The sequence below is a fragment of the Echinops telfairi genome, unplaced genomic scaffold (assembly GCF_000313985.2).
Source record: "Echinops telfairi isolate 266 unplaced genomic scaffold, ASM31398v2 ScPeMD7_19;HRSCAF=73, whole genome shotgun sequence".
Classification (NCBI taxonomy): Eukaryota; Metazoa; Chordata; class Mammalia; order Afrosoricida; family Tenrecidae; genus Echinops; species Echinops telfairi.
The window spans coordinates 1,779,211-1,800,127 of NW_022103916.1; the positions used below are offsets into that span (position 1 = coordinate 1,779,211).

The 20,917-nt window shown below is 42.5% G+C and overlaps 1 protein-coding gene across 5 annotated transcripts in view; it reads left to right on the top strand.

The window, feature by feature from the left end:
• The window catches only part of KDM5C (lysine demethylase 5C), a 43,097-nt gene that overhangs the window by 13,813 nt on the left and 8,367 nt on the right, over nucleotides 1-20,917 (top strand). For 3 of the 5 annotated variants that reach the window (XM_045288281.1, XM_045288279.1, XM_045288280.1), the window contains exons 11-26: nucleotides 768-949; nucleotides 1,048-1,210; nucleotides 9,162-9,281; nucleotides 9,382-9,576; nucleotides 15,012-15,193; nucleotides 15,284-15,408; nucleotides 15,528-15,675; nucleotides 16,267-16,372; nucleotides 17,031-17,389; nucleotides 17,904-18,042; nucleotides 18,496-18,675; nucleotides 18,834-18,971; nucleotides 19,158-19,757; nucleotides 19,853-19,975; nucleotides 20,462-20,540; nucleotides 20,659-20,858. In XM_045288281.1, the coding sequence (XP_045144216.1) occupies nucleotides 768-949; nucleotides 1,048-1,210; nucleotides 9,162-9,281; nucleotides 9,382-9,576; nucleotides 15,012-15,193; nucleotides 15,284-15,408; nucleotides 15,528-15,675; nucleotides 16,267-16,372; nucleotides 17,031-17,389; nucleotides 17,904-18,042; nucleotides 18,496-18,675; nucleotides 18,834-18,971; nucleotides 19,158-19,757; nucleotides 19,853-19,975; nucleotides 20,462-20,540; nucleotides 20,659-20,858 (3,039 nt within the window). The remainder of the gene's footprint in view (nucleotides 1-767; nucleotides 950-1,047; nucleotides 1,211-9,161; nucleotides 9,282-9,381; nucleotides 9,577-15,011; nucleotides 15,194-15,283; nucleotides 15,409-15,527; nucleotides 15,676-16,266; nucleotides 16,373-17,030; nucleotides 17,390-17,903; nucleotides 18,043-18,495; nucleotides 18,676-18,833; nucleotides 18,972-19,157; nucleotides 19,758-19,852; nucleotides 19,976-20,461; nucleotides 20,541-20,658; nucleotides 20,859-20,917) is intronic. The other 2 variants (XM_004713132.2, XM_013007364.2) reach the window with 1 other exon arrangement.

The window sequence follows — 20,917 nt, forward strand, 5'->3', positions numbered from 1 at the left end:
GATTGCTATGAGGTAGGAAGTGATGCATGTAAAGAACAAAGTCTGATATGTGCGTACTCGAGATTGGTTCGCTTACATCTCTGACCCTATTTCTTTGTCTATAAAATGGGGATAATATTTACCTTGCAAATGTGTTATTTAAAAAAGGTTATGAAATGCCTGGCAAGGTGCTTCGTTCATTTATAAGAAGTGTTCATGGATTGCGCTTGTACTGGCAGGAAAAACTAGGGACCTGAGTATCCCAAAGGAAGGGTGCATTTGGGTTCACAATTCCCCTCCCCACCCTGCCAATGGCATTCTAGGGGGCAGGAGAGCGTGGAATGGCAGCTCTGTTACAGTTAGCGTTTACTTGATTTTCTTCTTGAGAATGTACACATCGATCCATGGTCTCTCAACATTTTGTTTCTATATGAACAATTCATTGATATTTGACAGCATTTTTCAAGGTATCCAACCATTTTCACCCTCTTCTTCTGAGTTCCTTCATTAGGGTAAACTCAGAGTTCCCTAAGGGTCCTATCTGATCTTTTGAGTCAGAAAGCAGGGGTTTTAACTTGCAGGGGTTTTAATTGCAAGGATATCTATAACCTCGCTGAAATTGAAACTAAATGTTTTGTGTGTGTACTTTTGGGGGAGAAATCCTATTTCTTAGATGTTTCTAAAAGATCTGTAACCTCAAAATTAAGATTCTTTAGAGTAGAGCAAATAATCTAAGATCTTGGTTTCCCTAGCATAATCCTTATCCCCTCTCTGCAAATACCTGACAGGAGTATGCTATCAGTGGCTGGAACTTGAATGTGATGCCAGTGTTGGAGCAGTCTGTACTATGCCACATCAATGCAGATATCTCAGGCATGAAGGTGCCCTGGCTCTATGTGGGCATGGTCTTCTCAGCATTTTGCTGGCATATTGAGGATCACTGGAGTTACTCTATTAACTACCTCCACTGGTAAGTTGGGCCCTCCGGAACCAGGGAGGCAGCCAGGGAAAGGTCCCTGCATGATCATGGGTGTGACCATTCTATGTGTCCCCTTTCTGCTTGGGCAGGGGTGAGCCAAAAACCTGGTATGGGGTACCCTCGCTTGCAGCTGAACATTTGGAAGAGGTGATGAAGAAGCTAACACCTGAGTTGTTTGATAGCCAGCCTGACCTCTTGCACCAACTTGTCACCCTCATGAATCCCAACACCCTCATGTCCCATGGTGTGCCGGTGAGTGCCCAGGAGACAGAGACAAGGGGTAGGGCGTTAGTTTCCTAAGGCTGCTGTAACAAAGTGCCATAAATTGTGTGGCTTATGAGAACATAAATCTTGTTTTAAAATAGTTTTATTGGCATATATATCACATATCATGTAACATCATTCAATCGTATCACGAAGATTTGTGCAGTTAACACCACAGTCCGTTTCAGAACTGTCTCTGGATTGATCTACCTATCCTGGATTTTCTATACAGAAGTCACAAAACACAAACAGGAAGCAAACAAACAAAAAGTTAACAATAATAAATGAAAACATAGAAAAACCTAACTCAAAAAGCAGAAAATATTAAAAACTGAAACAACTTTAAAATGTACCGAAAGGGAGATCAAATGATCAGGTAATCACATTTTTCCCTAACGACATCTCCCATAATCAACTTTACAGTGCTCTCTGTGTGACAGCTAGGCTATTCATATTCCTTGATGATGGTCAGAGAATATTCACTAGAGGCTTAATTCTTAGAGGGACCCTGGGAATGGATTTGAGGCGTCCACTTTCATCCTTTTATAAACCAAGTCGAACAGAAATTGTCTCACAGATCTGGAGGCTAGAAGTGCAGATTTGGAGTGTCAGTACAGCCATGCTTTCTGAAGGCTTTGGGGGGAAGATCCTTTCTCTCTTCTCCCATGTTCTGGCAGTTCCAAGCATTCTTTGGCTTACAGCTGCAGCAGTCTCTTCCTCATTCCATCTCTGTGTGTACTGGTTTCTTTTTATGAAGGGCCTTCAAAAAGTGCATAGAAAAATTTCATTATCTTTTATTTCCATTTTTCTCATGACCTTTTTGAAAGCCCCCTCATGTAAGGACACCACTCACTGGCTTAGGATTCACCCCATTGCGTAGTGACCTCATGTTATGGCTAACATCTTCAAAGACCCTATTTCCAAACAAGACTAGGACTTCAGCCTCTCTTTCTGGGAGACACAATTCAATCCATAACAGGTGGGAATTTAGTCTTGTCCTTTGCAGTAGTGGTAGTTGTCATCTGGAATCTTGCCCTTTTCTCATTCTGTATTGACCACTGATAAACCTGTTACCATCACCGCAGCCCATTACAGGATACAACCTACTCCATAAGTTTTTCTTGGCTATAATCTTTATGAAAGTAGATCATCAGTCCTTTTTTCTATGGTGTCGCTGGGTGTGTTACCTTTAGGTTAGTAGTTGTGTGTAAGCTAGTTGAATCATCTCGGGACCTTTCTCTATTACATACCAAAAGTAATAGTGGCTAGTTATTAGTGTGATGGTTAGCTCCTCTGGGCCCTGTGATTGAGGGTAAGCCCATAAAGATGCCTTATTATCACACCCACATTTCAGCCCGTGGAAGACGAAAATGAAAGGGAAGTATTAGATAAATGCCCTTACTTACAAGGGTACACATTAACCCTATAACGCCGAGCGTGATGTTTTTCATAACATTTAATTAATATATTTTGGTGTTATATATATATTGATAACTGAAACAAAAGAATAAAAACAAAAAATTTTTTTCCTGAAATTAAAAATTCAGGTGTTATAGGGTTAATATGATAGTATTGTGAGCATATTGAATTAACCAAAATGTAATGAAATAAATTTCCCCTGGCTTTTTTTACTTTTTAAATAAGACTGCTGGAAAATAAAAAATTTATGGAGCTGGTATTATATTTGTAGTGTTCCAAAAAGATCCTCTAAACCCATTTGTAGTTATTCCCTGTTCTAACTGCAACCCCTGACAACCACTAATTTGCTTTATACCTCTATAAATTTGCCTTTTGTCAACATTTCATAAAATCATGTGATGTATGGGTTTTTTGTGCCTCTCTTCTCTAACTTTGTTGCTGTTTGCTGCTGTCAAGTTGCCTCTGCTCATGGAGACCCTGTTTATAAAAAGACTCTTAGGGTTTTCCTTAGCCAGAAGTAGATCTTGTGTTACTCTGGATGGACTAGAGAAACAAATTCATAGACACACATGTTTATAAAAAAAGAGCAATTGAATATTGAGAAAACAGCCCAGTCCAGATCAAGTCCATAAGTCCGATATTAGCCCATATGTCCAATACCAATCAATAAAGTCCTCTTCAGACTCAGGAGACAAATTTAATGATGCCGAATGCAGGAAGATCACAGGCCAGAGGGTGGAAAGTCTTGTGGATCCAGGTGCAGTGTAAGCATCTCAGCACTGCCGTGCGTCTCCATGTGGCTCCTCCAGCTCCAGCACTCTGACTGCATTAGCGTAGCGCCATCTGACTTTTCATCAGTAATGTCTCACAGGGAGGGAGTCTGTGTGTCCCGCCTCCAGCGAGCTATTTATCTCCTTAGCGCCTCCAAATGAGGTCATCAAGTTGTGACTTAATTGACAGGCTAAACTCCACCCCTTCACTCTTAATAGTCTCAAATTGACAACAGATTTTGTAACTACCACAGCTCTCCAGGCCATTTGTCTTAGTCTAGAAATTGCTGAATCCTGTTTAACACCATAGCAATACATAACAAAAAGATGATGGCTGTGCTTAAAGAACATTGATTGGGAATCAAATCTGGGTCTTCTGCACGTTAAATGAGAATTCTACCACGGAACCACTACTGCCTCTGTGTAGATAACAACGAGTCCTAAAATCACATTGATTATCTCATTTAAAAGAAAACTACAGTCCCCAAATCTAGTTGTAACATCAGGTGTTTATATCTATTCATAACAGTTATATTTCCTACCACTATAAAACTTAAATATAAACTACCTGTGCTGTTTTTATTATTACCACTATTAGAGTGATGTTTTTGAAGTTTATTCATATTTTAGCATGCACTAGTACTTTTTTATTACTGAAAAATATTGCATTGCATGGACATACTTGCTTTTTCACCAGTTGATGGACATTTTGGTGATTTTTTTCCTCTTGGCTCTTCACAATTGGCACTTTTTAACAAGCTGCATGATATCAGACAAGCTTTTCTAAACATACTTGTGGAAAACAGTAGGTTAGCATTCCCAAAATGAGGGAACGGGTTGAGATGAAGAGTCAGGAGCATTAAGTTTTGCTTCTGCTTCTTTCTGAGGTTTCTCTGGGACTCTATTTTCACATCTATAAAATTAAAGCTAGGGCTAAATCATTCAGCAATGCTCCTAGAGATATTTCTACATGTAAAGGCTCTGGTCAGTGCCCTGAAAGTAAATAAATTTGCCCTTGCGTTCAGCGTATGTACCGTTGTGTGGGAGACAGATAGGAGTAAAATGAGAGGAATAGTGTAAGAGATGCTACAAAAGAACAGCAGATTGGGTCACTTCGGAAGAGGACTGGTTAGGAAGAAGAAGAGTTTCCCTGCTAGAGGGAAGAGAATTCAAGTGAGGGGCTCTCAGGAAAGGCATAATATGGTCAGATTTGCAGGTTTTGGAAAACAGGTGGTTGATAATGGAAGCTAGTGTAATAATAAAGGCAAGAAGTGCTTATGTTTCCTCAAAGTTGGGATAGATTTGAAGAAAAACATTTGGAATGAGAGGTTATTCATGATTCAAATAGCTGGAAATAAATTCATGAGTGGGATAAGAAGATTCAATATTGCTAGGATATTACTTCTCTCTAAATTAATCTAGATTCCTAGCAGAGGAATAATTGGATTGAAAGATAAACATTTCAGATCCCTGATGCAAACAAATTTACTTTCCAGAGAGTAGAATCTATTGATCCCCCCCTTATCAGTAAGGCTGCTATTTCACCGTGTCTTCCCTAACATTGAACATCCTGTTAAAAAGCGTTGTGAGAGAATCTCGGGAAAGGTGGGCACTTAAACATACATTAAGGTTGCTTCCACTCCTTGCTCATAACATCCCACTAAAATAATTATAGAGATGGAGAAAACAAGAAAGGCAGCAATGGCTTTAAAACAAAGCAACCTTGAAACTAGAAAACAGATATATAGAAAACTGAATCCAAAGCCAGCCTTGAGACATCTGAGAACCAACCTCGTTTATATCATAGAATTTCCCCAAATGTTCAGGAGTTGGCACCAGGCATTCGGGAATATAGATGAATAGGGTTAAAATAAGGGATAGGTTTAAGTCTGTATAAGAAATAAATCTTTTCCAAGGCTAGGCAGCCAAGACTCTGACCCTCCCTCACTATGGTAAATGACTAGAGATTCTTTTTCAAGAGATTAAAGTCTCTGGGTTGAGGTCTTTCTTGTACAAATGAGGGTGATGTGATAGTCAAAATAGTATTCATCAATGTTTGCATAGTGAATTCTGAGCTTCCCAAACGTCTCCCTCCACTTGACCCTTAGAACGCTGACAGCCACACATTTTCCTAAAGGGAAGACATTATTTTCTGTGGGGAATCTGACAAGCCTGAGAAGAGCGACCTAGACCAAGACTCAGACCACATGGCCCAGCCAGACCACCCTATAGTTAAGTCCACAGTTGACAAGCTTCATCTATGTAATCAGAGGTTCCATGGAGTTTTCTTTAATCTCTTAAATATAAGAGACAACTAAAGATTAGTAGACAACTGAGGAAAACCTATAAAATGAAAGAAAACCAAACAACCTGGGGGGCGGGGGAGTCAACATAGAGGAGGAAACTAGGCAGGGAGAAATAAACGTCAAAGGTTAAAGTAAAAGAAACAGGATCCATAACTCATCCCATGTACAGCTGGATTAGAGAACTAAATGTAAAATCCCAAACTATAAAATGAGCAAACAGGCACAAATTTAAGGGGCCCTATTGCAAGGCATAGACATAGTATCAAGTATGTTGAAAAAATAACAGACACAGTAGATGACAAAGTATATGACTGGGACATACTAAAAGTAAGGCACTTATGTGCATCAAAAGACTGTCAAAAGAGGGAAAAATCCCATGGAATGGGGAACATTTTATGACAGTGACACAACAGACAAGGTACTAATTTTAAAGTCTGTAGAAAACTACAACACTTCCACAGAAGTCGAACAACCCAATTAAAAAGTGAGCAAAGGATGTGAACAGACAGCTCACCAAGGATGACATCCTTAATAGTCAACAAGTGTCTGAAGAAGCACTCATGATCACTAACCATTCAAGAGATGCCGATCAAAACAATGCTGAGCTACCTACCACGTTACACAGACATTGACTGCCAAGTTCAAAAAAGGAAATAACGAATGCTGGAGAGGATGCGGAGAGATTGGAATCTTCATACACTGCTGGTAGAACTGTAAATGTGTACAACTATTGTGGAAAGTGGTGTGGCAACACCTCAAACAACTGAGAATAGACATTTCACACAATTTAGCAATCTCTTTACTAGGCTAAATTCTCAGGAAATAGAGTCATAACAGGAACAGTTACATGCGCACCCCTGTTCTGTGCTGCAATATTCACAATATCAAAAACAAACAATGTAAAGGCTCATTAGAAGAATGGATAAATCCTGATATACACTCACACACAGAGAATGGAATACTATGCATTGCTGGAAAACAATGATAAAACCATGAAGCACATCATGACATGGATAGACTTGGAGAACATGCTGAGTGAAATATGGTCAATAACAAAGGGACAAATATGAGACCACTGTTAAAAGGGGGAAATATATTAAAAACTAAGATAAAGACTTTCATACCAAAGGGAACAAACTTTGGAAACTACTAGGGCTGGGTACACAAGAGTGAACAGAAAGCAACAAACTAGACCTTAGAATGTATGTTAATTTGGGTGTAACAGAAGATAGTCCATAAGAAGAAGACAAGAAAGGAGTGAGTGAACGGTAAACTATTGGGGTGTTTTATTGGTTAAACTGTTACATACACTACATCGATAACCTAAAATATAAACTTCCACATAATTTAAAATTGTATGTAGGGGGAGGAGATAATGGAATGTTTCCATGAAATTTTATCTATCAGTAGACCCACAATATTACACTCAGAGTTTAGGTATTCAATAGCCACTTAGGAAACATTAAATGATTTAATGTGGTGACTAGGGGTAATGATTTCGTGTGAGGCAAGGTCATAAATGAATCTTGTCCTGAAAATGAGTTAAAGTATTATTTAAAATTAAAAACATACTGTGAAAGTTTAAAGAAAAAAATATCTTTAAAATAAGCATATGGTACTAACATGAAATAACAATATACTATTGCAAAGGAGCATAGCTGAAACAAAAAGGGTTGAAAATTAAAATTGCAGTAACAAAATTATACACTCAAAAATTTAGAAGATAAAAAGTTAAGCAATGTCACAGGAAATAGAATAAACAGATAAAGATGGGAGAAAATTGGAGGATCTGCACAGGAAATTTGAAGTTTAAAAAGTAGGATTTGGGGAAAGAAAAACAGAATAAAATCATTTGAGAAAATGTCCTAGAACTTACATTTCTAGAATTTAAAGAGTTCACACTGGATGGAAACAGATCCACACCAAAGATAAATCTTCTGAATTTTCTTATCAAACACTGAGAATAGAAAGATCCTATATATTTCCTGAGAAAGAAAACATGTTTCATGGCTTCGGACATTCCAGCAACAACACTGGAACTAGAAGACTAGAGTGATGCCTTCAAAATCTGTGTTTTTTTGTTTTGTTTTTCCAAACTGGGGTTTATCTCTGTTGTATTTTGTTACTGTTGGTAGCCTACTTGACTCTGTTTTTCCGTGTATGAAACCCAGCATGAATGCATCTATAGGGACAATAACTAGAATACGGGTTCCTGGGGAAGGTGGGCGGATAATAAGCTGATATCAACGAGGATGAGAAGGAAGAAAATGTTTTGAAACTGATTGTGGTAGAGATTGTACAATACTGCTTGATATGACTGAAGTATTGAATGATATGTGTGGATGATGTCCTAAAAATGGTTTGAAAGTAGATTTTTAAAAATGATTTCAAATTTATCATTCTCTTTCCAGTCAAATTATCGATCAAGTGTAAGAGTAGAAAAGAGGCGTTTTAAGAAAAAAAGTTCTTCCACTGTTTCTCAGGAAGCATATTAGAAGATGCTAGAGCACAACAGAAAAGACAGAAAAAGACGTGGGATCTATAGAGCAAGTTTTGTCACAGGAGAGTGATGGTTGAAAGACGAAAGCTGGTCCAGAATGGAACAGATTAGAAGGCCCCTGAAAGACTGCTACAGAAAGGTGAAAATTGATAGAAAGAAGATTCGGCTACTTGTTAGAAAGTAAAATTAAGCCATTATTACATGCATAGACTATGAAACAGATTGAGAAATAGATGATTTCCAGCGTAATTAAAAGAGAAAAAGGCGTTGGGGTAGATTCTTACAGTGACACCGTGTTGCCAGACTAGAACTGTGCTTGATTAGGCTTTGAGTGACTGATTTTAGGGGTGTGGGGGAAGATCACCATACCTTTCTTCTGAGGAGCCTAGAACTTCCAACCTTTGAGTTCACGTTAACTCTTCGCACCATCCAGGTGGTAAATTTTTAACAGTCTAAAAGTATCTTGCTAAGGCAAGGAGACGTATATTAACTACCCAAATTATAAGAGGTAAAAGTGATTGCCAAGGGTCGGGGTGGCAGGGAGGGGTCAAGACCTGCTGATTTTGTAATGAACGTAGAATCATTTGATTCGTGGCATTGCATATTTGCGTGATAAGAATAAATAGTCATGCAAAAGCTGTGCCAGGTTAATGTGAACTAGTATTTTTAATTTATGAAAATCACTAGGGACGTTTTAAAATTTTAATATATTTTGGTGTGTCCTCTTCTTTTTATAACTCTGAAACTTCCTATCCAGTCAACACAAATCAAAACCCTGTGAGCACAGACCTTGGCCCTTCTTTCAGTGCTGGAGGATCTGAGACTCTCTGTGTCAGACTGTGTTCCTGAGGCTTTCCCTTGTCTCTGTAAGCACCCCATACCTAGATCAGGTATACGCACTGAAAACCCTCTACTAACCAACCTTGACCTTTTCCCTTCATCAGGTTGTCCGCACAAACCAGTGTGCAGGAGAATTTGTCATCACCTTCCCCCGTGCTTACCATAGTGGCTTCAACCAAGGTTACAACTTTGCTGAGGCTGTTAACTTTTGCACTGCTGACTGGGTGAGTTTGGAGTGTGGCGGGCTGACAGCACAAACAGGAGTGTTGCTGAAGCACCATGACCTCTGCATGTGGCCACGTTCAATCTTGAATCTGCCCACAGCTGCCTGCTGGGCGCCAGTGCATTGAGCACTACCGCCGGCTCCGAAGATACTGTGTCTTCTCCCATGAGGAGCTCATCTGCAAGATGGCTGCCTGCCCAGAGAAGCTGGACCTCAATCTGGCAGCAGCTGTACATAAGGAGATGTTTATCATGGTGCAGGAAGAACGTCGTCTAAGAAAGGCCCTGCTGGAGAAGGTGAGTGGGGATAGGGCACCTTACCTAGCCTGGGAGAGGTGGGTGGAAAAAAGCAGTACCAAGAAATAGAAGATGTAGACTCTGCTCTTGGAGGGTAATAAAAAGAACTAGATCCATCTGGATTGAAAATCACATTCCATCCTCTGCTCTACCATTTACCACCACCCTTGTTTCCCTCACTGAGTATCATTTTCTCTCTCTCTGAAGTGGAGGTTAGAATGCTTATCTTTTGGATTGATGAGTGAATTCAAGATAAGTAAGTGGCCCATAGTAGGTGCTGGTATAGCTTCTGTTTATCATTATATAAGTAACACAGTAAGACAGAATACCATATGAAATCCGCCCTGAATAATCAATTGGACACCTTTTAAATTTACTGCACCATTCATTGTCTCACTTTCTCACTTCGTAAAGTCGGAATTAAGTACCTAACTTGGCAAAGTGGTTTTAAAGCTTAAGCAAGATGATTTATGTCAGTATAATTATTACTTTATTTGTAATGCAACAGCTGCTATTATGATATTAATGCATGAAGAAGATGTTTGTAATATGGAACATTGCTTAGGATATGCCATTGTATTACATTCAAATTGTTAAGTAGCTCAAACTAAGATAATATTACCAAGTAGAAGGTGGTCCTATTAGCTCAGTCATATGTGTGACAGAGAGTTGCTACAGAGTTATAAAGTCCATTTCGGTCCTCCTCTTAAAGCTCCTTGCTTGCCCACTTAAGGAATTGACATGGTGAGAGTGCTCCATAAGATTGCAGAGCAATGCTAGTCCTTGCCTCTTTGGGCCATAGTAATGTTGGAAGTCTAGATGCTCTCAGTCTGTGGTGTTAGTTGGTGAAGCCAAGGGCTTTTCCGGGTATCATTTTCTCTGTGTATGAAATGGATTAGCTCTCTTAGAGCCATTCAGCGCTGTTCTTAGGTGGTGGCTCTGGTTGTTTCAGGTTATAAAAAGCAGCCAGAGTGGGGTGGGAAGAATAGACATTCTTATCCTGGCATTCAGAATTTTCTATACTTGGCCCTTGCCTCATCTTACAGGAGAATTTGCGATTCCCCCCTAGTACTGAAATCCTCTAAAAGATAAATGTACATGATAGAATATTCTTCTGGGAAGAGGACTCATAGTTTGTATCCAATTCTCAGAGGAGTCCATGACTTTAAAACAACTAATTAACTAGAGTCTTCATCCTTAGAGCATTGCCTGACTTTAAAGACAAAATTGACTAATCAAATTCTTACTTTGGGTTAAGTAACTGATTCTTAGATTTGGTTTATTCCTTAGTAAAATACAGTAGCAGTATGAAACGGGTATCCCTATTAGAAAATTTGAATTTATCAGTATTTGTTGAGCACTTATTCCAAGTTCTAAGACACTTTTCTAACTCCTTAATTACTAGTGGCAAAGTGGATTACATGCTCCTAATTGTAAAGTCAGCAGTTCAAAGTCACCAGCCACTCTAAGGGAGAAAAATGAGGCTTTGTGCTCCCGTAAAAATGTACAGCCTTGGAAACCCACGGGCAGTTCTGTGCTATAGGGTCACTGAATTAGAATGGACTCAACAGCAGTGAGAGAGAGTTGTTTTATCTTTGTTAATTCTCCTGAACAACCCTATGAAGGTAATTCCATATTACAAGATAGGAAACTAAAATCAAGAAAGGAAGACAATTTACTTAAAATTATACAGCTAATAAATGGCCAAGTTAGATTTTAATGTGCAGTGGATTCTTCATATTCTATGCGAAGTATAAGTTTTATTTTTAAAGTATGCATTTTTGTTGTTGAGAATATGCACAGCAAAACAACGACCAATTCAACAGTTTCTACATGAACAATTCGGTGATATTGATTACATTTGAATTGTACAACTATTCTCTTTCCTTGTTCAAGTAGTTCTTCCCCCATTAATTTAAATTCACTGCACCCTAAAGTTCTTATCCTAATCTTATGAGTTGCTGTTGTTAATTTGATGTCATACAGATCTTTCAAAAGTATAGTGCTCTATCTACACTACCGAACATTTCTAAAAAGGCATATACAGCAGAAGACAAACTAGATGACTAGGCTCTCCGACAAGTTAAACATTAATGTGAATCCAGAGAGTAAAACGGACCTACAGATTTGGACTTTTTCTTTTTCTTTTTTTGGGGGGGCAAATGACATATCAGACAAATTCAAAAATTTATTGAAAATCTTAACAACAAAAAAGTATTTATTTTAATGAGCAGAGGACATAAACAGACACTTCACCAAAGAAGACCAGCATACACATGAAGAGATGCAAAACAATGAGATATAATCTCACTTCAGTACTAATACAGAGTTTTTTAAAAATAAAACAGCAAGTGCTAGTGAGGGTTTGGAGAGATTGGAACCCTTCCTTGTACACTGCTGGCAGGACTTTTAAGATGGTCCCACTACTATAGAGAATACTGGTGTTCCTCAAAAAGTTGGAACTAGAAATCTCATGTGACCCAGCAATCCCTTTGGTGTACACACACACATACACACACATGCTAGAGAAATAAGAGCTGTGACACAAATAGATACATGCATAACCATATTCATCCTACTATTCAAGAAACTATAGTAACATACATACAATGGAATATTAGGCATTGTTAAAGAACAGTGTTCATTTTAGTTCATGGATGGACTTGAAGGATATTGTGCTGAGTGAAATGACTCCGTTACCAAAAGACAAATACTGTAGGAGACCTCTATTGCAAAAATCATGAAAAGGTGTATACACAGAACCATTCTTTGAATGTTATCAGAGGTCAAGGAGGGTCAAATCACAGAGGTTAGATAGTTATTAACTTGGGTCAAAGGAGAGGCAATAAAAGAGAAGTCAGGACAAAATGACTAAAGCTAAGGAAGATACTGGGAGGAATATAAGAGTTGACGTTAACAAAGGTAAGTACCACTACATGCCAAATCCTGAACTAACAGTAATCATCTGGATTTGTAGAATCTCAATCTGAACAAATGGGACTACCCTACACACATATATACAGACTTGACAGAAGATATTGTGCATATGTATTTGTATAGTGCTATAAACACTAGAAGTCTCCAGAAAGTTGTGGGGAAATGAAATTAAAAGAATAGGATTTTTCTATGAACTTTTTGAAGCCCATCATGTATGTCCATGTATGTAATAGAATAAACAAGGGGCAAAGGTATGTAATCTTCTTAGTCATAACCAAACACCTTGAGGGAATGAACTGTTGGGCCTGGAGGCTTAGGACCATAGTTTCAGGGGACATTTTGAGCATGTATGTTAGGCCAATTGACCTTGGTTAATGGGCCTAACATACATCACAAAATGTTCTGCATCCTACTCATGAGTAGTAGTCTTAAAAGCTTAGGAACATCCATCTGAGGTGCAACTATTGGTCTCTGTCTCGAGCAAAGAAGAGTGAAGAAAATCGAAGACACAAGTAAGGAAACAATGAGTTTAGAGGACTAACAGACCACATAGTCTCAGCCTCCATGACTTGAGTTTAAATATCTAGCTACTGCCACTGCTGATTGGATTGCTTGAAAGGTTTCACAGTAGAAGGTCCTAGATCGAGTGGGAGGAAAATGAGGAACAAAATTCAAAATCATAGGTCACTGAGAGACTAGTGGAACCTCTTAACACACTCTTAGACACCATTCAATCCTGGAACTGAACTCACTCCCATGGCTCAACTTTAAGCCAAACAGTAGACAGGCCTATAAGGTGAACAGTAATACCAGGGAGGTACACATGCCTTAGAACAGTCAACCATGTGAGATCAAGGAGGCAGCTTTTGTCCAAGGTTAAAGCTTAAAAGGCAGAAATGGATAGGGATGAAGTATGAATGGGGGAAAGTGCTGTTAAATTGTACAATTAATGTAACAAAAGAAAACATGTATGAATTGTTGAATGGAAAAATCAATTTATTCTACAAACTTTCAACCAAATAAAATTTCAAAAAACCAAAACACAAATGTAATGCTCAAAGTAGATGAAGACATTCTTTAATAAGCTATTGTTTGGTGTTAAGAAGGCTTAGGGTATATTTTGCTTTTAAGGTTTAAAGGTTATATTAGAGCAATAGTTTCATGGGTTCATCCAGCCTCCATGGCTCTAGAATCTATAAGAATTTGAAATTATATTTGGCATTTTCTCCTTTATGATCAGGATTTCACTGTAGAATCTAGGCATCATGACCAAGAAGGTAATTCGTTGTTTATGTAGACAACTACCTATACTTTCCATTTCCTTTTATTTCTGATTCTCCTTTCTCTGTTGCTTTAAGCCCATAAAGACCAGTCATTGTACCTTTCATGACTGCAAACTTTTAAGACTGCAGGCACTATGCAACACACTAAGAGGGAGAGCAGATGCACTGAATGTATTTTAAGCCAATTAACTGGGATGTCTCATGAAACCATGACCATAAACCTACCCACCAAGGAGCCAAATCCTGTGAAGGGCTTGGTTATACATAAGCAAATGCAGCAGCAGCTTTTTAAAAAAATGGATATCAATCACATAACTTTTGCTGTTTAACATTTTACAGGTATAAAGCTTATTGACTGCAATTATAGTAAATGACTTTTTTGTAAGCCTACCCTTAATACTCTTTCTATCATAAACCAAAGTTCACTGCATTCCATAAACAAAGCAAAACCCTTTCACCCCGAGTAACCACCGTTGAGCTTTGTTCTCAATATAGTTCTCTATTCTTAACTTTTTATATACACATGAAGTTGCAGGGAATAAGTTTTAAACAAACCCGTATATAAGATAGAAATTGTTATACTCCGAAATTCCTTTTAAAATTCTTGAGGAACTTACCCCTAATACATAACAGCATTGTGTTGTCTTGCAGTGGTTCCAGCACTGCTAGTTTACTCTCTGTTTTTGGAATAGATTACTTTTTCCTCATCTGAACAACAGATGGATTGACATAATTGGCTTACTTACGTCAGTTTGTGTTCACCACTGTTGGGAACATTTCTTTCTTTAAAGACTACATACAAGTAAATGTATTTGAATTTTAATGTTAGCTGTGTGCATGTAGTGTGGTGTGTCTTCTGTTCAATTATCAGCACAGCATCTGGATCACGGTGGATACTTGAGTAACTGGACAATATGCGTACTATGTGCCTTCCACACTAGCCAGACCTATTTCTTGGCCACTCCTACACATTTCCAACTCATCAATAAAATTCCTTTATAGAATTTTCTTTGCCTCAGCTCACACTGGTCTTGCACTTCTTCGTCTGATCCCCTATGAGAATCTGAACTGTAGAGTGACAGGTATCCTCTGTGGAGTTTAGTCTCTTCCACAGCCATCATTACAGGTTGTAATATAAATTGGGGTCCCTGGTGTCTGCAGTGGGGTTCTGTGACCCTTGTTCGGCTCTTATGTGTATGGGTTGAACACCTCCAGGGCATCACAGAGGCTGAGCGAGAGGCCTTTGAGCTGCTCCCAGATGATGAGCGTCAGTGCATCAAGTGCAAGACCACTTGTTTCTTATCAGCCCTGGCCTGCTATGACTGCCCCGATGGCCTCGTCTGCCTTTCCCACATCAATGACCTCTGCAAGTGCTCTAGTAGCCGGCAGTACCTACGGTGAGCATTGGGGGCTGACTGGGGGAAGTGGGGCAAGGAGGAGGATGTAGAGCTGGGCCAGATGTGCTCTTCTCTCTTCTCCTCCTCCAGTTATCGGTACACTTTGGATGAGCTTCCTGCCATGCTGCATAAGCTGAAGGTTCGGGCCGAGTCCTTTGATACCTGGGCCAACAAAGTGCGAGTAGCCCTGGAGGTGGAGGATGGGCGGAAGCGCAGTGAGTGATGGGGGGGACGGAGGGACTCCACAGGCAAGTTCTACTCCCCTTTCTAATGTATTCCCATACCCGCTTTTTTCAATACTGCGTACTCCTTGCTGCTCTCGTTGTTTCTCCAGGCCTTGAAGAACTGAGAGCACTGGAGTCTGAGGCTCGTGAACGGAGATTTCCTAACAGTGAGCTGCTGCAGCGACTGAAGAATTGCCTGACTGAGGCAGAAGCTTGCGTGTCTCGGGCTCTGGGACTTGTCAGTGGCCAGGAAGCTGGGTATGACAACCTGAGGTGTGGGGCAGAGGTAGCCTGCTAAGGTTTCGGCATCTAGGATTAGGTGCTAGAAGGAAGGACTTAGAGCAGCAAGCTAATAAACAGTGAAGTGTGAGGTGGCCTGGGGTATTACAGAAGACCAGGCAATATAGTAATGAAGAGAGGGGAGCCTCACTGGCCTGGTGATAAAGTGCCTAGAGATGTTGATGTTTATTTTTATCAGTACCGAGAGGAGATGTGAGGGGTGGGCTGAGGAGTTTTGTGGGCAAAACGTAGGGGCAAAGAAAGGACACACCATAAACCTGAACTTAATACATAGACTTCTCAGTGGAGGATAGATTAAAAAGTCAGACTTTGATCAGTTAATTTCTGAGGCCACCCCTCCCCCCATGTTACGTTCTGATTCTTTTCCTTCATTATATGAACATACTCATAGTGTAAAGCTCTCGCTCTAATCTGGGCAGCTAGGAGAACCCTTGAGATATGAGAGATCGTGACAGGCCTGTGTAATGAGGAAAAGTGTTGGGTCTTAGCAGAAGAGATGGGGGAGGGGACTGGGTTTGGACCTGAAACCCCATATGTGAAACTCCATAGCCCCTACAGGGTAGCTGGTCTGCATATGACCCTGGCTGAGCTCCAGGCCTTTCTGGACCAGATGAACAACCTGCCTTGTGCCATGCACCAGATTGGGGATGTCAAGGTGAGGAGGGCTGGGCTTGGAGTACTGCTGAGGTGAGGAATCATGTGGACAAGGGACCTAAGCAGCAAGACTCTTGACTCCCTTAAATAACAAAGTATTAAGGCAGGATGCACATGTGAAAAATAATAAAAGCTATACAGCAAAGTCTAGTGACTGCCTCATAGAAAAGGGGTAGTTGCCAGGGGTGTGAATTACAGGATACAGAGTCAAGGGAATGTGTACTGGAGGTGGAGAAGGAAATGACAAGGGTGTTTGGGGCCCTAAAAGTTGAATGTCAAGTTCATGAAGGCAGAGGTGAAGTGTGGGATTGAGAAGACTAAGCTTAGCATTATATTTTGTAGGGCAGACTCTTGGTGCTGTGCTGTACATTAGAATCCTCTGGGGAGTGAAATCACACATTCCTGGCTGACCCCTGTTAAGAATCTATAGGTGGAGCCTAGTAATCTGTATTTTAAACAAATTCCTCAGGGTATTCTAATGGACAGTTTGGGAAATCACTGTCTTAGGGCATAGAGAAGGAGAACTCCAACGAAGGTAGGCTCTCTTTTCTCAAAAGACGGGAGGGTAATAAGGTAGGTGAGGCAATGCTATGGGGCTTTGGTGGGACTTCTAAGTGAGCCTAGCTGAGAGTTTTATTTTTCATCCTGTATTTTGGTAGGGTATTCTGGAACAGGTGGAAGCATACCAAACCGAAGCCCGTGAGGCTCTGGCCTCATTGCCCTCCAGTCCAGGGCTACTGCAGTCCCTGTTGGAGAGGGGCCAGCAACTAGGAGTGGAAGTACCTGAAGCCCAACAGCTACAGCGGCAGGTAGAGCAAGCACGATGGCTGGATGAGGTGAAACGCACGCTGGCCCCCTCAGCCCAAAGGGGCACCTTGGCTGTCATGCGTGGGCTGTTGATTGCGGGTGCCAGTGTAACCCCTAGCCCTGCTGTGGATAAGGCCCAGGCTGAGTTGCAGGAGCTGCTGACCATTGCTGAACGCTGGGAGGAGAAGGCCCATCTCTGCCTAGAGGCCAGGTAGGTTAAACCTCTTCCCTCCCTGCCCAAATCTTAACCTTTAGAACCTGAAGGCGATTCCCGTAGGTGACCTTGAACACCAACTCCTGCATTGACATATTAACTCTCCTCCCCTCTTTATCCCTATCTTGTCTTTAAAAATACCCCAAAACACCCATATACAGAGGCAGCGATAGGCCTGTAGAGAGACAGAGATGGACAGATAACAGCAGTTCATCGAGGAATAACCCTACTGGCTGATATATAAACAGATGGTTAGATCTCCGTAGACTAACACAGAACAGGTTGGCGGATAAGCAGGGGTACAGGATTTCTAGCAGATTGAAGTTGGTGCATGTGGTCTGGGACAGACTGGCAGCCACCCATAGGCACAGTATAAGCAACTAAGCCCAAGTGGCAGCAAGAATAGCAGGCACCTTAGGAGCCCATGCAGATACATCTGATGGCCAGGCTGGGCTTCTGGTTAGGCAGACCACCCCAGACCAAATCCTTTTTTTTTCCTTCCTACTTTTAGGCAGAAACATCCACCAGCCACACTGGAGGCCATAATCCGAGAGGCAGAAAATATCCCCGTTCACCTGCCAAACATCCAGGCTCTCAAAGAGGCTCTTGCGAAGGCACGGGCATGGATTGCTGATGTGGATGAGATCCAAGTGAGGCTCTTGTCCATTGCATTCCCTTCAGTCCAGCTGGGAAGAGATGACACATGAGTTGGGTTTTGCTGGGTTGGTTAGAAAGAAGAAAGGGGCATAGCACATAGAAAAGAAGCATAAATGTGCCTGAAGCTGGCCTAAGGGAAGAGAAGATGCTGGTGAGGATGAGGGCAGGGAGGCAGGTGTTGTGGGAGTGGACGTAGACAGGGTCTGTTGGTATGGAGGAGGCTGTCTGGTAAACCTCAAGACTAAGGATAATTTGGGGCCAATGGATGAGTTGGGTGGGTAGAGAGACAGGTGGATGTTTCTTTCTTAGGGTGGCCTCTGGTTTCTATGCCTCAAGATTGAATCCATTCTACATTCTCAGTGGTGCCCAGTTCAGGGCCAGGTTCAGAGTAGGCATTAGTAGATGTTGACAAGTTGAACTGAGCTTTCTCTCGCCCCCGTTCTTAGAATGGTGACCACTACCCCTGTTTGGATGACTTAGAAGGCCTGGTGGCTGTAGGCCGGGACCTACCCGTAGGCCTAGAAGAGCTTAGACAGCTGGAGCTGCAGGTTCTGACAGCACACTCATGGAGGGAGAAGGCCTCCAAGACTTTCCTCAAGAAGAATTCTTGCTACACACTGCTGGAGGTGAGGCCTGGAACCCTCAACTGCAGCCTCACCTGCCTGGCTGTTCTGATAGGGCTCAGACGAGAGCACACGTTTTGACAGAGAGGACCGAAGAGGGGAGGGAGTAGAGAGGAGGGAAGGGGAAGCCCATTCACCCCCCCTCTGTCTGCCTGCCCTAGGTGCTCTGCCCGTGTGCAGACGCTGGCTCAGACAGCACCAAACGCAGCCGGTGGATGGAGAAAGAGCTGGGGTTGTATAAGTCTGACACAGAGCTGCTGGGGCTCTCTGCACAGGACCTCAGGGACCCAGGCTCTGTGGTAAGGAGCTTGGGCATAGATGTAAAGAAGTTGGGTTCTGGGTATATCACTGCAATGACTGAAGCCTGGTGGTGGTAGAGTATCTGAGCTGGGTGACCCCCTGGACCTCAGTTTTCCTGGTTTGGGAGTGAGCGAAGGGAGGCAACTAGGTGCTAACCTGCTCTCCCCCTGCCCTGGGCATGGCAGATTGTGGCCTTCAAGGAGGGGGAACAGAAGGAGAAAGAAGGTATCCTGCAGCTGCGTCGCACCAACTCGGCCAAGCCCAATCCACTGTCATCGCTGACCATGGCTTCCTCTGCAACCTCCATCTGTGTGTGTGGGCAGGTGCCGGCCGGGGTGGGAGCTCTGCAGTGTGACCTGTGTCAGGATTGGTTTCATGGGCGATGCGTGTCGGTGCCCCGTCTCCTCAGCTCCCCAAGGTCCAGTCACATCTCATCCCCACTGCTGGCCTGGTGGGAGTGGGACACCAAATTCCTGTGTCCACTGTGCATGCGCTCACGGCGCCCACGTCTGGAGACCATTCTGGCACTGCTAGTAGCTCTGCAAAGACTGCCCGTGCGGCTGCCTGAGGGAGAAGCCCTACAGTGCCTCACAGAGAGGGCCATCAGCTGGCAAGGCCGTGCCAGACAGGCTCTAGCATCTGAGGATGTGACTGCCCTGTTGAGACGGCTGGCTGAGCTTCATCAATGGGTGCAGACTGAACCTAGGCCGGAGGAACCCTCTACTTACCCTTCAGTCCCTGCCTCTGAGCCTCTCAGAGAGGACAGTGGCAAGGATACACCTAAGGTGAGCTGCCAACCCAGCACTTGCCCTCAGATTCCTATATCCTCGCCCCTACCCCTATTTAGGCTCCAGCCCTGTCCCTGTCCTTCAATTTTCAGTCTCCTTTGACCCTGTCACCCTGCCATTCTGCATCTGAACCCAGGCCGGAGGAGCCCCCTATCTACCCTTCAGTCCCTGCTTCTGACCCTCTCAGAGAGGGCAGTGGCAAGGATATGCTTAAGGTGAGCTGCCAGCCCAGCATTTGCCTTCGGATTCCTAGCTCCTTCTCCCCATTTTGGCGCCACCCCTGACCCATTCTTCCCAATTATCAGTCAGTCTCCTTTGACCCTGCTTCCCTGCCATTGCGTGTCCTGTCCTTATATCTCGCCGATTCTCCCTGCTGGTAGCCTGTGTCTGCCTTCCTCCTCTTAGGAGGTGGACAATCCCATTTGGAGTTGGGGGAGGAAGGATGGGGTCCTTTGGTTTTACTGGTAGGATCCCTGGTGGTTCAGCGGTTAATTGCTCAACTGCTAACCAAAAGGTTAGCTATTGAAACCCATCTTCCACTCAGGAAAAAGATGGGCTTGTCTGCTTCAATAAAGATCTTAGTCTTGGAAACTCTGAGGCAGTTCTCCTCTGTCCTAGAGGGTCACTATGAGTTGAATTTGATGCCAGTGGGTTAGGCTTTCAGTTCAGGTGCCCCTAGCCATTGTTGCTGTCTTTGCCAGGTCCAAGGGTTGTTGGAGAATGGAGACAGTGTGACTAGTCCTGAGAAGGTAGCTCCGGGTGAAGGCTCGGATAAGAAAGGTAGGTGGAGTGTGGGTATGCTGTTGACTGGATGTCACCATGTGGTCTTTTGGTCTGTCTAGGTGTTTAGGGTAAGACCAGGATAGCTTGTAACCCAACTGTCCCTACAACTTTCCAGACTTGGAGCTATTGTCCTCGCTGTTGCCACAGTTGACTGGCCCAATGTTGGAGCTGCCTGAGGCAACCCGAGCCCCTCTGGAAGAGCTCATGATGGAGGGGGACTTGCTTGAGGTGACCCTGGATGAGAACCACAGCATCTGGCAGCTGCTACAGGCTGGGAAACCTCCAGATTTAGAGCGGATCCGCACACTTCTGGAGGTGAGGAAAAGGGTCAGGGGTTGAGCCTTGGGGCTCAGTCCAATTGGGCAGGAAGCCCA